The 13,102-nt window shown below is 36.3% G+C and overlaps 2 protein-coding genes across 4 annotated transcripts in view; both read left to right on the top strand.

Moving 5' to 3' along the window:
- Positions 1-5,250, top strand: part of LOC107721334 (protein sel-1 homolog 1-like) — a 21,747-nt gene extending 16,497 nt beyond the window's left edge. For both annotated transcript variants that reach the window (XM_016529286.1, XM_016529285.1), the window contains exons 18-21: positions 1,733-1,807; positions 2,299-2,471; positions 3,222-3,350; positions 3,445-5,250. In XM_016529286.1, the coding sequence (XP_016384772.1) occupies positions 1,733-1,807; positions 2,299-2,471; positions 3,222-3,350; positions 3,445-3,651 (584 nt within the window). In that variant the 3' untranslated portion in view covers positions 3,652-5,250. The remainder of the gene's footprint in view (positions 1-1,732; positions 1,808-2,298; positions 2,472-3,221; positions 3,351-3,444) is intronic.
- Positions 5,251-5,352: 102 nt separating this feature from the next.
- On the top strand, positions 5,353-11,797 carry LOC107721335 (phospholipase B1, membrane-associated-like). Of its 2 annotated transcripts, none has more exons than XM_016529287.1 (16): positions 5,353-5,655; positions 5,847-5,911; positions 6,126-6,216; positions 6,520-6,578; positions 7,633-7,700; positions 7,812-7,855; positions 7,974-8,094; positions 8,241-8,292; positions 8,383-8,463; positions 8,762-8,827; positions 9,367-9,458; positions 9,683-9,764; positions 9,849-9,950; positions 10,099-10,194; positions 10,607-10,678; positions 10,811-11,797. In XM_016529287.1, exons 1-16 carry the CDS (start codon positions 5,598-5,600, stop codon positions 10,961-10,963), a joined length of 1,302 nt encoding a protein of 433 aa, XP_016384773.1. In that variant the 5' UTR covers positions 5,353-5,597; the 3' UTR covers positions 10,964-11,797. The 2 variants fall into 2 exon arrangements, with proteins under 2 accessions (XP_016384773.1, XP_016384774.1); XM_016529288.1 differs by lacking the exon at positions 5,353-5,655 and adding an exon at positions 5,679-5,718.
- Positions 11,798-13,102: the final 1,305 nt, after the last annotated feature.

Raw genomic sequence — 13,102 nt, 5'->3', positions numbered from 1 at the left:
TAAATGCATCATTCATTCATTCATACATTTAGCATTATTAATCTGTAGGCTAAGAACATTTCAAAAGAATCATGTAATTATAATTGGGAAAATTGTTGTTAGATGGCTAGGATAGAACTTAAACTTTGAAATTGCTAGATATCTTTCTTTTCTGATCAAGATGAGAACGTTTTGATTATTGTTGCTACATTGTTTTTAGATAATGCTTTTAAGTAGGCGAACATATTAAAATAGTATAGATTTCAGGTGGAAAACCTTGAACAGAAACATGTATGTAAATGTAAAAATGCAATACAAGTAAAAAAAAAAATAATAATAATAATTTTTTTTTTTTTCTCTCGGACCTCTGCTTGGAATAAAATAGAGGCCACACCTTGGAAATTTAATTGAATACCCCTGACTTGTATAATAAAGAAATACTTCAGAATATATATTTTGTCTATAGCCTATAAAACAGCTTCGTAAATAGGAAGATTTCGATACATGAGGATTCTGAATGAGATTTTTTTTTAGCAAGCCATTAAATGACTTGAGACTCGACTCGGACTCGTGACCAAAGACTCGAGACTTGACTCAGACTCCAGGTTAAAGACTCCAGACTTGACTCGGACTCCAAGTTAAAGACTCCAGACTTGACTCGGACTCCAAGTTAAAGACTTGTGAACATCTCTGCTCTGAAGTAAACGTTCACTGCTATGATTGGCTATTAGTTGTGTATGTTTGACAGCACACATCCTTCATAGATGGACGGTGCTGGATTTTAGGTTAAAAATGCATAAATACTCAGTACATATCAAACGATCTGTAATTACAGACAAAGCAATAGTGACCACGTAATAAAAAACAGTTACTCACACTTGTGTGGTGCGACATTACTGTCGGATCCAATATAGTCGGTACAACATTGTCTTTTAGTTTCAGTCTTTCTGGAAATTCTGTGTCGAATTGAGCCTTGTTTGTAAACGAATCCGTAGTCAAATTAAGTGAACAAAGGACCAAGTTCTTACTGTCCACCCTATATGCCCTAAATAGTATTGAAAATTACTAATATCACATAGAATTTAGGATGGATAGTATGCACATTGGGACCGGGACGCAGGCTGTGTTTTTCCACAACTTGGCACTGCACAGCGTCTTGTTGCCTTCAGAGCCATCTTTATTGTTTGACTTCTGCGTAGACCTGCGTTCACCTCTCTCGCTTTTTACACTACTTGCGTGAATCGGTAGGCGGGGCCAAACAGGCAGCGACGTAGAAGCAGGTGTTGATCTTCTTCCGCAGAGGTGGTGTTTAGCCACATTATTACATCATCAAGTGGCACATTCCACAAGCTGTCGTTTTGGCAGACTGCCTTCAATATAAGCTGTTTTTACACTAACAAGAAAGTTTTGAGTTCTGAAACTTACATGATGTTTTTATAGTCCAGTGATTTTCTTATGTCAAAAGATCAAGGGAATTTTGATTTCTCAGTTCATGACCTCTTTAAAGTGTAATTATTAGTCATCTTAAATGACTGGGAAAAAAGTTATGGAAATTCATGTCTAAATATGTGGGAACACTTAAAGAAGGTCAGAGAATCTTTGTGAAGGTAGAGCATTCTGCACAGAAAGCCTGAGAGACTACGTATAAAGATATTCCCTTCATGTTTATTGTCCCTTGGTAAATTAAAACCCAGCTAAATTAAGCCATTTCACATTGTAATAATAAATCTGACTCTGTGTATGTGTCTTTCAGAGGGATCACAGATTTTCAATGAGAATGAATCTTACCCACGGGCTTTGCTCCACTGGACCAGAGCAGCTGCTCAAGGTTAGACTGTTCTCTTCAACCCACACAGTCACTCTAGCAAAATGCCAAAGTGCTTTGATGACCTTACAACCATTATAGTGAGACAAATATAACTGCTTGCTACATGACTCGCTCAAATACTTGATTCTGATTGGTCATTCGCAGCATTCTGCTTTCTCACATTTCAGTATCATTGCTGCTATTTTGCTGTTGTCCCTGGCAACCAATCTTTGTCATAGTCGTATTACTTTCATATTACTCTTTAAAGAAAATTGATTACATATTGATAAAATACGCAAGTTCACTATATCATGCCCATTTATTTACTTACTTGGTACACAGATACGTACGTAATAAGCAGGATAATGTAAAGTCAGACAATCACTGTTGCAAAATAAAAACATATATTTTTTTTATAACATGTTATTAAATATTGTTTGAGGCTCTATCAAGCTGTTGAACACCCAGGACCTCTGTATCAGTATCTGTTTTATATTTTGTTTTGCTATCAGGTTACACAGTGGCCAGAATCAAGCTGGGTGACTATCATTTCTACGGCTATGGCACTGATGTGGACTATGAGACTGCAGTCATTCATTATCGTCTGGCCTCTGAGCAACAGCACAGTGCACAGGCCATGTTCAACCTAGGCTATATGCATGAGAAGGGCCTTGGTATTAAACAGGTGAAATATCTGTGCATATTTATATATAAGCAAGCATGTACATTACCGTTCAAAAGATTGGGGTCTGTGAGATGTTTTTAAACCTCTTTTATGCACCCCAAGGCTGCATTTATTTTAATTTATTTGATTAATAACAGTAAAATTGTGACCTATTATTACTATAAAAATACATGACAGCGCCGTTGCGTCTCGAATTCGAATCCCGGCTCGTGGACCTTTCCCGCCCCCTATCTCTCCCACGTCGCTTCCTGTCATTACACTGTCCTATCTAAATAAAACGCAAAACGCCAAAAATAAATCTTAAAAAAAAAAACATTTTCTAATATATTTAAAAATATAATTTATTCCTGTGATTGCAAAGTCTCAAGTATTCAGTGTCACATGATCCTTCAGAAATCATTCATTTTTCCAATATGCTGATTTGGTGCTCAAGAAATTAATGTTAGAAATTAATTCATGTAATGTAAAGAAATTAATTCATTATTAATGTTGAAACCTTTCAACTTTTTAGCATTTTTGTAGAAACAGATAAATTTTTTTAGGATTCTTTGTAAAAAGAAAGTTCAAAAGAACAGCATTTACTTGAATCAGAAAACTTTTGTAACATCATAAATGTCTTCCCTGTCACTTTTCTGTCACAATTTAATGCATTCTTGCTGAATAAAAGTATTAATTTCTTTCTAAAAACTTTCTTTACTGACCATATTTAATCTGTATTAAACACTAATTTTTTGGATTGCTCCTCCACAGGACATTCATCTGGCTAAACGTTTCTATGACATGGCTGCAGAAGCCAGTCCTGACGCCCAAGTTCCTGTGTTCCTGGCCCTGTGCAAGCTGGGCCTTATTTATGCACAACAGTACCTGCAAGATCTTAATGTAAGTCAAATCTTTCAGTGAGAATCCACCTGAAATCTGATTTGCCTCAAGTCAAGGACTAACCAATAACATTCATCTTTTTTTTTTTCTTAAGCTGAAGGAGCTTCTATCTCAGGTGGATCTTGACCAGTTACTGGGTCCTGAGTGGGATCTCTACCTCATGACTGTCATTGCTCTGCTCTTGGGCACAGTAATCGCATATCGGCAGAGACAGCACCAAGCCATACCCAGAGCCCCTCCAGTGCCCCCTAGACCTCCAGCCCAGCCTGAGCAGCCAGCCGGAGAGCCTGAGGAACAATGAGATAGCAGGTATCAGAGTGGAGGTGACCAAATGGGACAAGGATTACGGGAGAACGAATTGAGGCCCAATAGCGTCTCTCCCCCTGGGACAGCCACTGACACCTACACCTGCTGTGGTCTTTAATCCTGTTAACCCCAAAAGAGCTTTCAGGACTCTTGTTGCCCTGTCCAGCCCCTCCTTTGTCTTTTAACTGTGGCTTGGGGAAAAACTAGATGAACTTCTACAATATCTTAAATGTGCTCCTCAGGGTTTTGCCAGGTGAAATAACATTTGTGCAAATCAACACTCACTATGTGGGGGGGAAAAGACAACATTGCTGAATGAACTCCATTAGTTGTTTCTGCTTTTGCTCGTCACTGTGCTAAAAGCCAAGGATCGAACCTATTTTGTGCAACCCATTTAGATTTTTTTTTTTTTTGTATTAAGTTTAGTACAAATTCAAACTTTGACACCATGCCTCTTTGGAACGCAGAGTGCAAGGTGGACTGCTCTGAATTCAATATGTAAAAAGTTCATACTCTCAGCATGCTTTCATTTAAGTGGCTTGCTAGCAGTTTTTTTTTTCCAGAAGTCCAGAAATGATTTATAACGTCAGTATTTGGACAAAAGTAGTTTTCAGCAGCACATTGATGTAGATTTCACTGTCTCGATTCAAATGTGCAGTTACATATGAATAAACTACACGGTAAGTAATCTAAGGTTAGCAGTTTTTCATAAGGCTTTTTATTGCCATAAACGCTCACCTTGCCAAATGTTGAATCATTCAGATTACTACTGCCTTTGACTTACTTTCATTGTTACAAAAGTGTCTCTGTAGGGTGTTTATGATACTAATTTAGTGCAATTATGGCTGGTGTCCAGTATGTTTCAGATTTTTGAAGCTCTAGTTACTTCAAACCTCATTCATCATTAGTCATTCAACCTTTACAAAAATTTTCAAAATGGGATTTAAATTCCTCTGCATACATGAAAAATATTTGAATTGATGAATGGGTTTCTGTATGGCTATAATGCTCGTTTTTTTGTATTACAAGACACCTTTTTGCTTTTTTATTTTAAGATCAATACATTGAATGCTCTCAGAAATGTTTTTGATGATATGCGTGTAAGATCTGTAGCTCTGTGAATTCCTGAAGTTGATCCATTTGTTTTAGGATGTGGCTGTTTGTGTGCTAAATCTCAGTTTTAGGTTCTTTTTCAGAGGAAAACTATTTCAGATCATTTCAGTTGTGAACATGTCTAGAATATCTATTGATTATTTGGCAATGGTGTCTGTCGTTTCAGGTAACATAGCAATACCACAACTTTTGGTGTGTAAAAAAAAAAAAATCTGTAATGTAAGCATATGTATGTGAATAGGATGTAAAGAACTGTTTTTCTTGTGAAGATTCACCAGAGCATTAGTTTGTTTTTGCAGAGTTCTCACAATTCAGCGATGGTTTGAAGCTTTGAAAGTAATATAACAGATTCCTCTATGTTCCATGTCAATCAAACAGCTCATAATACTGAGATAACAAAGGATGAGACTTAAAAAGGAAATAATTGCATTTTCAAATGGCAATGTTTCTAAATAACTAATAAAAATCAATGGGTTCACAGCTGAATGTAATTTCCTATCTTAATATAATTAGACCTACAGATGCTATTCGGTCCAAACTCACATCCAGTGTGCACAACATCTCTCCTGGCCCAGATCTGCATTGAGCTGCGGGTCTGGTTCTCCCAGGCCCCAGTGCGACACGGTTTCTATTAAAGCTATCTAAAGTTGTGAATGGTCACCAGTCCTCTGGCAGTTGCATGTGTGCCTGGATCATGCTTTATGTCGGTGGGCCTGAACTTAGTCACTCAGCTGTTTTGGGTGGGGGAGATAAAGGGGCACTGATATAATGGTCCCGTTCTCTCTGCACGCACATCCATTGTGCTAACCCGCTTGGAAACGCTCCACCATGGAGTGGCTTTTCATTGCCGTGGCAACCTGCTTGCTAGCCCTCTGTCCTGTCAAAGGTAAGTGCTAGAAGCATCCAGAGCTGGGATGATAAACTGGAGCGCAAGGCCCACGTTACATGTGTGAGATTGACCTGGGATGAAGGAATGAGATGTTTGCGTGGACCTATGTTGAAGGCCTCCGTTCTAGTCAGTGGAATTTTGGCCTTTATTAAGTCTAAAGTGCTTATGGATCTTAATATTTTCCCAAGGTGATGAGTGGAGGCTGGAATATGAGGAAGGACTCAGTCACTATAGTGAGGAAGCGCTTAGAAAGGTGTGTTTGTGTATTTGTAATGGAAATGTTTTGACCATCATGGATGTTTTTGTGTTGGAATGTCACATGAGGCCATAAATGCAACCTTCCGATTGGTTTATCTGTAATAAATCATAATGTAAAAAATGTATCCGGTTGGTCTATAGTGTGGTCCGTGGTCTGAATGATGTTTTAGTTGTGACCTCACAGTAACCAGCATGCTATTTTGTTACAGGAGTTTCCTGAGAAGACCAGGCCAATCAGTTTCAAACACCCACCTTTCATGTGTCCTGACATGAGCCCCTCCTCTTCTGTGCCCACCTCAGGTAGGCTGGTCTAGGGTCAGTGTTTTGCCCACATAGCGTGATGAATGCAGACTTCTGATCTAAAGTCAATACGGTCAAACTTGATTATTCAAGCTGCCAGTACTAGTCAGGAATGGGGCAGTTCTTTAATTAGATTTTTCACATTTTCTTTGAGGCTGTGAGGGCATTTTTACCTAGATGCTGATGTTTATCATTGGTGATGAATGTTAGCTCTTGTTGTACCAAAGGCAAACTTCATTACAGCAGAATCTTTAGATCATGTTTTGGTATCTGATCTTCTAATTCGCTGTATCTCTATTGTAGTTGAGCTGGTGAAGGCTGCGGATATTAAAGTGATCGCTGCCCTTGGGGATTCATTGACGGTGAGTGTGATTATTGATTCTTTTCTTTTTCAGTTTTAAAGACCACTGTTCATTAGTTAGCTGACAACAGAATTAATTATACACTACTTTTAATCACATTCACTCATGAGGCAAAATGAGGTAAACATCAGGGATAGTTCACCCAAAAATGTCAATTCTGTCATCATTTCATGTCGTTCTAAACCTTTATGACTTACTTTCTTCTGTGGAATACAAAAGCACTTTTGGTTACCATTGACTTTCATTGTTAGGACAAAAAACAATGAGATATTTCTCAAAATATCTTGTGTTCAATAGAAAAAAAAGTCAAGATGGTGTGTAAATGAAGATGGAATTTTTATTTATGTGTGAACTATCCCTTTAAAGGGGTCATGAACTGTGAAATCGAACATCATTGCCTGTTTAGCCCCACCCACCGATTATCGCACATAGTGGGTAAATGATGAGAGGCAAACGCAGGTCTACGCAGAAACCAAACGATAAAGATGGCGCCGAAGACAACAAGACGCTGTGCAGTGCCAAGCTGTGGGAAAAACAGTCTTTGCATTGCCTTCCTTCTGATCCCAACATTAGCAAAGAGTGGATGAACTTTATTTTTAATGAAGATCCAGACCGCGTCAGTAAGAACTTGGTCCTTTGTTCACTTAATATATGTTTTTTTTTTACCACGGATTCGTTTACAAACAAGGCACAAGATCCATCTGTGAAGGACGGAGGCTGTCAAACATACACAACTGTTAGCCAATCATGGCAGTGGGCGTTTACTTCCGAGTCTACAATCCGCCACGCCTATTCAAACAGAGCGTTCTGATGAGGGTGGACAGAAAATAGCCTATTACTTCTAAATTATGATGTTTTTGATGCAAAAATCTTGATCGCATTATAAGTGGACCTCAGAGAACAGTACAAAATAAAAAACAAAAGCAGTTCATGACCCCTTTAAGCAGATAGCAAAATAAGAACACATTTATAACTAGTGCAGTTACTGATAATACTGGTGTGTGGCGAATAAAATTATAATAATCTCTAATAATTGTAATTCTCTCACTTGTAGACAGCGATTGGTGCAAATGCAACCACAGTTCTTGGCATACCTATTGAATTTCGTCACGTGTCTTGGAGGTAAGTGTATTACTAATATTAACATTGCTTTTGATTTCTTTGACTACTACTTTTAGAAATAAAGTGACTTTTATTTGCCAATAAATTTGTGATGATTTCTTATTTTAACAGCATTGGTGGCTATGGAACCTTTCAAGATGTCATTACACTTGCAAGTACGTAGTTTTGCCTTAATGTCAGTCATATTCTGCATTTACAAACTGAAATCTGTTGCAAAATGCTTAAAAAGCATACAGCATTGGTGACCCAGACTGTTCTGTGCTTATGATTTAGACATCATTCGACTCTTCAACCCCCATTTAGTGGGACCCGCCCCAACTAAGACGGTCCATGGGACCCCGGCTCCCCTCTGCGAGACTGGATTTAACCTGGCTGTAACGGGACACAACACCTTGTAAATGCCAGTACATCAATAGTCATTCTTCATAAATGGTTGTTAAAGATAAAAATATGCCATAAAGATATTTTTACTTTAACTATATTTTTAATTTTGCTGTGGTGTTTTATCAGCTGATGATATGAATTTTGTTGTCTTCCTAGTAATCTTCCTGAACAAGTCAGACATTTGATTGATACACTAAAAACATATGAGGTAGGTGTATTATTTTGTTACAGTGCTTTGAATATGCTGTTTCCTACATCTTGGCATTGTTGTGATTTTTCTCCCCATGTTTTGCTGTAGGATCTGGACTTTGATGAGGACTGGAAACTGTTGACCATTCTAATTGGGATGAATGACATCTGTGATTACTGCAAAGACAAGGCATTGCTTAGAAAGCTGTTTCTTTGGCAAACTACAGACAGAAGATTCTTCTACAGTATTGACAAATTTTGTTCGCAATGTCAAAGCAGAAAGAGGAGGCTTAAAATAAATGTTAAATAGTGAACATATAGATGCTTGTGAAGATGATCATTAACAGCATGTTTCATTGTTCTCATGAGAAACAGCAGTTCTAGGCTAGTCAAAGCGTCGAAGTGACCTTTAAAGAGTCTGTATTCTGTATTCAGACATATTGTGTTTTTGGAGCCTCTAAATTTATGTTCTCCATTTATATACACAGTCCCTGTTTTCAGTGGAGAACTTTGTCCATTACATGACTGTGTCCTTGGAAATGCTGATGAATGAGGTGATTTCTGAGAATTGGTCAGAAAAATTATTTTCGAAATATGATTTATTTTGTCATCAATTTGAGTTTCTTTTTAAAATTATTGAACTGAATGTACTGTACCATATATTAAATTGGTCAAAGGTGAAAGTTAAAGACTTTTGTATTGTTACAAAAAATATGTTTCAAATAAATGCTGTTCTTTTGAACTTTCTATTAATCGAAGAATCCTGAATAATTTTTTATTTAAGTTAAGCAGCACAAATGTTTCCATCATTAATGATGATAATAATAAGAAATGTTTCTTGAGCACCAAATTAGCATATTATAATCATTTCTAAAGAATCATGTGACACTGAAAAATGGAATAATGGCCGTTGAAAAAACGTCTTTACCATCACAGGAATAAATTACATTTTAAAATATATTAACAAGGAAAAAAGTAATTTTTGCATTGTAACAATATTTAACAAAATTACTGTTTGCACTGTATTTTTGAACAAATTATTAAAGCCTTGTTAGTGTAATTTTGAAAATTTTCTTTTAATTTACCTTTGCAGGTTCCTCGAATGATAGTGAACGTGGTCCAGATACTGCCGATGGAGACCCTGAGGGAAGTACAGAAACCCACGCCAGGATGTCTGCTCCAAAGGTACAGGAAATGAAATCCAGCTTTTATCAAGCTTAATCGAGCAAAGAGAGAAACTGGTGTCGTCAATGATGATTGCACATGGAAATTGCATATATGCAATACATATCTAGTCACAAAGTGTAACGACATTCAGCCTGTTTTGCTCAAGATGATTGGCATGTCATCTTTATTCTTTCAGTGATACAGGATCATTTCTCTCCTATCCTATGCTCTGATCTCTCCAGGTCATTCTGCTCCTGTCTGGTAAAGCCTGCTGCGGGATCTGCTGATCTGAAGGAGCTGGTTGGAGTCAACTTCGAATTCCAGGTGTGTTTGCTTTCACAATTATCTACACAGTTATAGTATGAATCTGTAATTTGCAGATGCTGAATGACATTGCTTTCGTCTCAGAAAGCACTGGAGCAGCTCTTGCACGCTGACCGCTTCTTTAAGAATGACTTTGCTGTAGTTTTGCAGCCATTCCTGAAACACGCAGATCCTCCAAGACTCCCTGTGAGTAGTGACCACTGACTGTTTATTAATTACTGTAATTTATGGCACTTTGCTGCTAGTTTTGCATTAAGGTTTAAATGGTAAAATTTCCATTAAAACATGAATGTGGTGTTCATAATTTGTGCCTTTTATATTTTTCTCTGATTAGAATGGGAAGATTGATATGAGCTTTTTTACTCCGGACTGTTTCCACTTCACAATGAAAGGACATGAGGAGTTAGCCAAGGGACTGTGGAACAACATGGTAACAACTTTAACTCTGAACAAATTCACAAAGCTCCACAATAAAAAAATAAAATAAAATGAAATGTAAAATATCAAAACATTAAATAAAATATAAAAATCATTTAAAATGTTTAGAATATAAATAATATAAAATGAAGAAAACATAAAATAAAACAATTTAAAATATAAAATGAAGAAAATATATAATAATATAAAATAAAATCGAAAATAAAACTGAATCATTAAATAAAATAGTAAAGAAAAAAATGAAACATGAAGAAAAGAAAATAATTTTGATAAGCAGTATAGAATTTTGTGCAGTGTGCTCTATGGACAAAATGTGCAGTGCTCTATGATTATATGTCACTGTCATACAGGCACAGTATGTCATTTTAAAATCAAATCTTTTCTCTCATTTCTTGTGTGGCAAGTTTCAACCTGAGGGGGAGAAGTTCATGGTGGAGAGTTTTTCAAACCCTATTGAGCTCATTTGCCCCCCTGTGGTAAGAAATTATTATTAGTGTAATTTAATTATGCCATTATGTCACTATAATTACATGATGTGTTGGATTTTCTTGCTAATTCCATTATTACGTGCTTTAAATGTCTTTCATGCTCAAACGGACAAATCCCAGAGTCATCCATACATTTACACCAGACCCAGTGCTGCAAAGTCAGGCACATCACTTCCTGAGATGCCCCCGTCAGCTGGCATCAGACTAACTGTTCTCCACCTCATCTTGGCTTTCCTTCCACTGTGGTTGGCTGTTAATCTGGCCTCCTTGTAGCACATCCATATGGAGTATCATGGTACATCATGTCTGCCAACCCGATGTTCTGCTTGGACTTAATATCATTGCTTTGAACCATTGAGGATCTATTCTGAGACTTAAGCCACTGCAGGATGGTCTATGATGAAACTGATAATGAGGGAGTAAAAGATAAATAAGTTATCAAAAATGAACAGGAAATTGGAGTTGGCATAATATGAAGACTTGGCTACAGTCAATATCATATTGAATTGCTCTGTAGAGTTTATGCAATGGAAATGGGAATGTTGAAACCTCAGAATAGAAAAATATATGCTAATGTGATGACCTTTTCTGATATACCCAACCGAAATAGCACAAGAGCAGGTGCAAAGCCACTTTTAGCTCGGCATAATGCTGCTATAATTAATTTAGGTATGAAAGGTAACTGTAAGCTAATTCCGGATGGTTTGAATAAAAATGGCCAGAGGTTATACCGTAAACTCATTAAGCCTAGAATTGAATGTTGACTGAGAACAGCTGTTTTGCTTGAGAGCATGGTGAAAAGTAAACTGTTTGAGAGCTTAATACTCACAATAACAAGATAATTGCTTTGGATGCTGCAACATGAGAAGTGCTTTTGGTCTTCTCAAATAAAGCTTTCAGAAGGGGTACTTACCTGTTTTCCTTCCATTTTTTTTTCTTTGAAAGTTATTTTAAGATATGCTTTTTTCTATACAGCTGAAGGTTCTTCATGGATTTTTGAATGAATGAATTCTATTACCAATCAAAGGACCCATCTTTATAGTTGTAATTAGCAGCTCCTAAAGGATCTTGGAAACAGCCAAACAAATAAACAATAGTAATTTAAATGAATTATAGCAATGCAATTATATTGGTAATAAATAATGTAATAAATATGTTCATGTTTTGTCAGTCTGTTTGATTCTGTCTGCATTTGTCCAAACTTAGCGGAGTGCTGCATATTCATTAGTATTATTATCATTCAAAGTGTATGTGTTTTGACCCACTTTATACCTCAGAACTGTCAGTGAATTGCTAATGTTAGCCTGTTTTTCTGTTTTAAAGCCTTTTTAAAATAAGTACACAACATGCAGGTTTTTATATTTTGCCACAGGATGTAATATATCATTAATTCACTAGGTTGTTGTTTTTCTATTCCTGAGATCACAAGAGTGAATTGAAAGCTTATTTGTGAATAACATGTTTCCTTATCAGTTTACCTTTAACCAATTCACAGTTATGTTTAGGAAGACTAATATTTTAGGGCTTTGTGTTGCACATATACTACTGTATAATATATTTATTTACTTTCCTGTATTGACAGCTAATACAAAGCTATTGCCTTGTTTAATATCAGTAATGAAGATGTCTCAGAATATGAGGTTATTTATTTATTTATTTGTTCTTTTGAATGGAGTTTTTTACATTTAAAAAAGTAATTGCTTAACTTGTGTTCTGAGCAACTGCTTTTCATGGCTGATTTATTATCATGATCCAAAATAATTGAACTTAATCACAAAAGCAAGCATTTATTTCAAAAATTTGAACTTTTCATTATCATTCTTACAGGGTTTTAGTAGATGAGTGGAACATTTTAGTTCCACATAAGTATTTTGTCCTCTGGGAATTTCTGGGAAAATAGTTAAGCAAATTGCTCATTTTGTTCAACCATGTACATTATAAAATAAATCTGATTTCCATGCATGACTGAATAAAACAGCACTGTGCAGTTTTACATATAATTCCACAGGGTAAAACTTAGAATTTACACATTTTAATATAACTTAATTGCTTGGAAAAAAATTATTGCAAAACTCAGGAGCAAATGTGACCATAATGGTATGGTTTTTTTGTGTCCATTTCAAACTGATACAAACAGGAAACCATTGTTTCCTCTCTGAAGGAAATTGGATGCAATACATAACAAGCATGTACTCATACTCCTACTGACTGTTCGATTTTCATTCCATTTTGTGTGTCCAGAATAGAGAAATAGCATTATCTTCTCATTACAAATCAATGGTCAACATGTCTGCTGCCTCGAATTTCTTGCTTTTCTGCAATGTATCTGTTTAACTCAATATCATTTTCCCAAACAGGGGTAAAATGTGTAAACAGCTGCCTCTAATGTGCACATTATCAAAACCCACTAGG

The sequence above is a fragment of the Sinocyclocheilus rhinocerous genome, unplaced genomic scaffold, assembly GCF_001515625.1.
Source record: "Sinocyclocheilus rhinocerous isolate Xijiao unplaced genomic scaffold, SAMN03320098_v1.1 scaffold271, whole genome shotgun sequence".
NCBI lineage: Eukaryota > Metazoa > Chordata > Actinopteri > Cypriniformes > Cyprinidae > Sinocyclocheilus > Sinocyclocheilus rhinocerous.
This window is presented reverse-complemented; position numbering and strand designations above follow the sequence as displayed.

What these genes read in the sequence shown, in the direction of transcription:
- LOC107721335 (XM_016529287.1), top strand. Translation starts at nt 5,598, where the DNA reads ATGGAGTGGCTTTTCATTGCCGTGGCAACCTGCTTGCTAGCCCTCTGT. An exon ending in GTGATTACTGCAAAGACAAG is followed by an intron (nt 8,464 to 8,761) that starts GCATTGCTTAGA and finishes TTATATACACAG; the next exon opens with TCCCTGTTTTCAGTGGAGAA. An exon ending in AGCTCATTTGCCCCCCTGTG is followed by an intron (nt 10,679 to 10,810) that starts GTAAGAAATTAT and finishes GACAAATCCCAG; the next exon opens with AGTCATCCATACATTTACAC.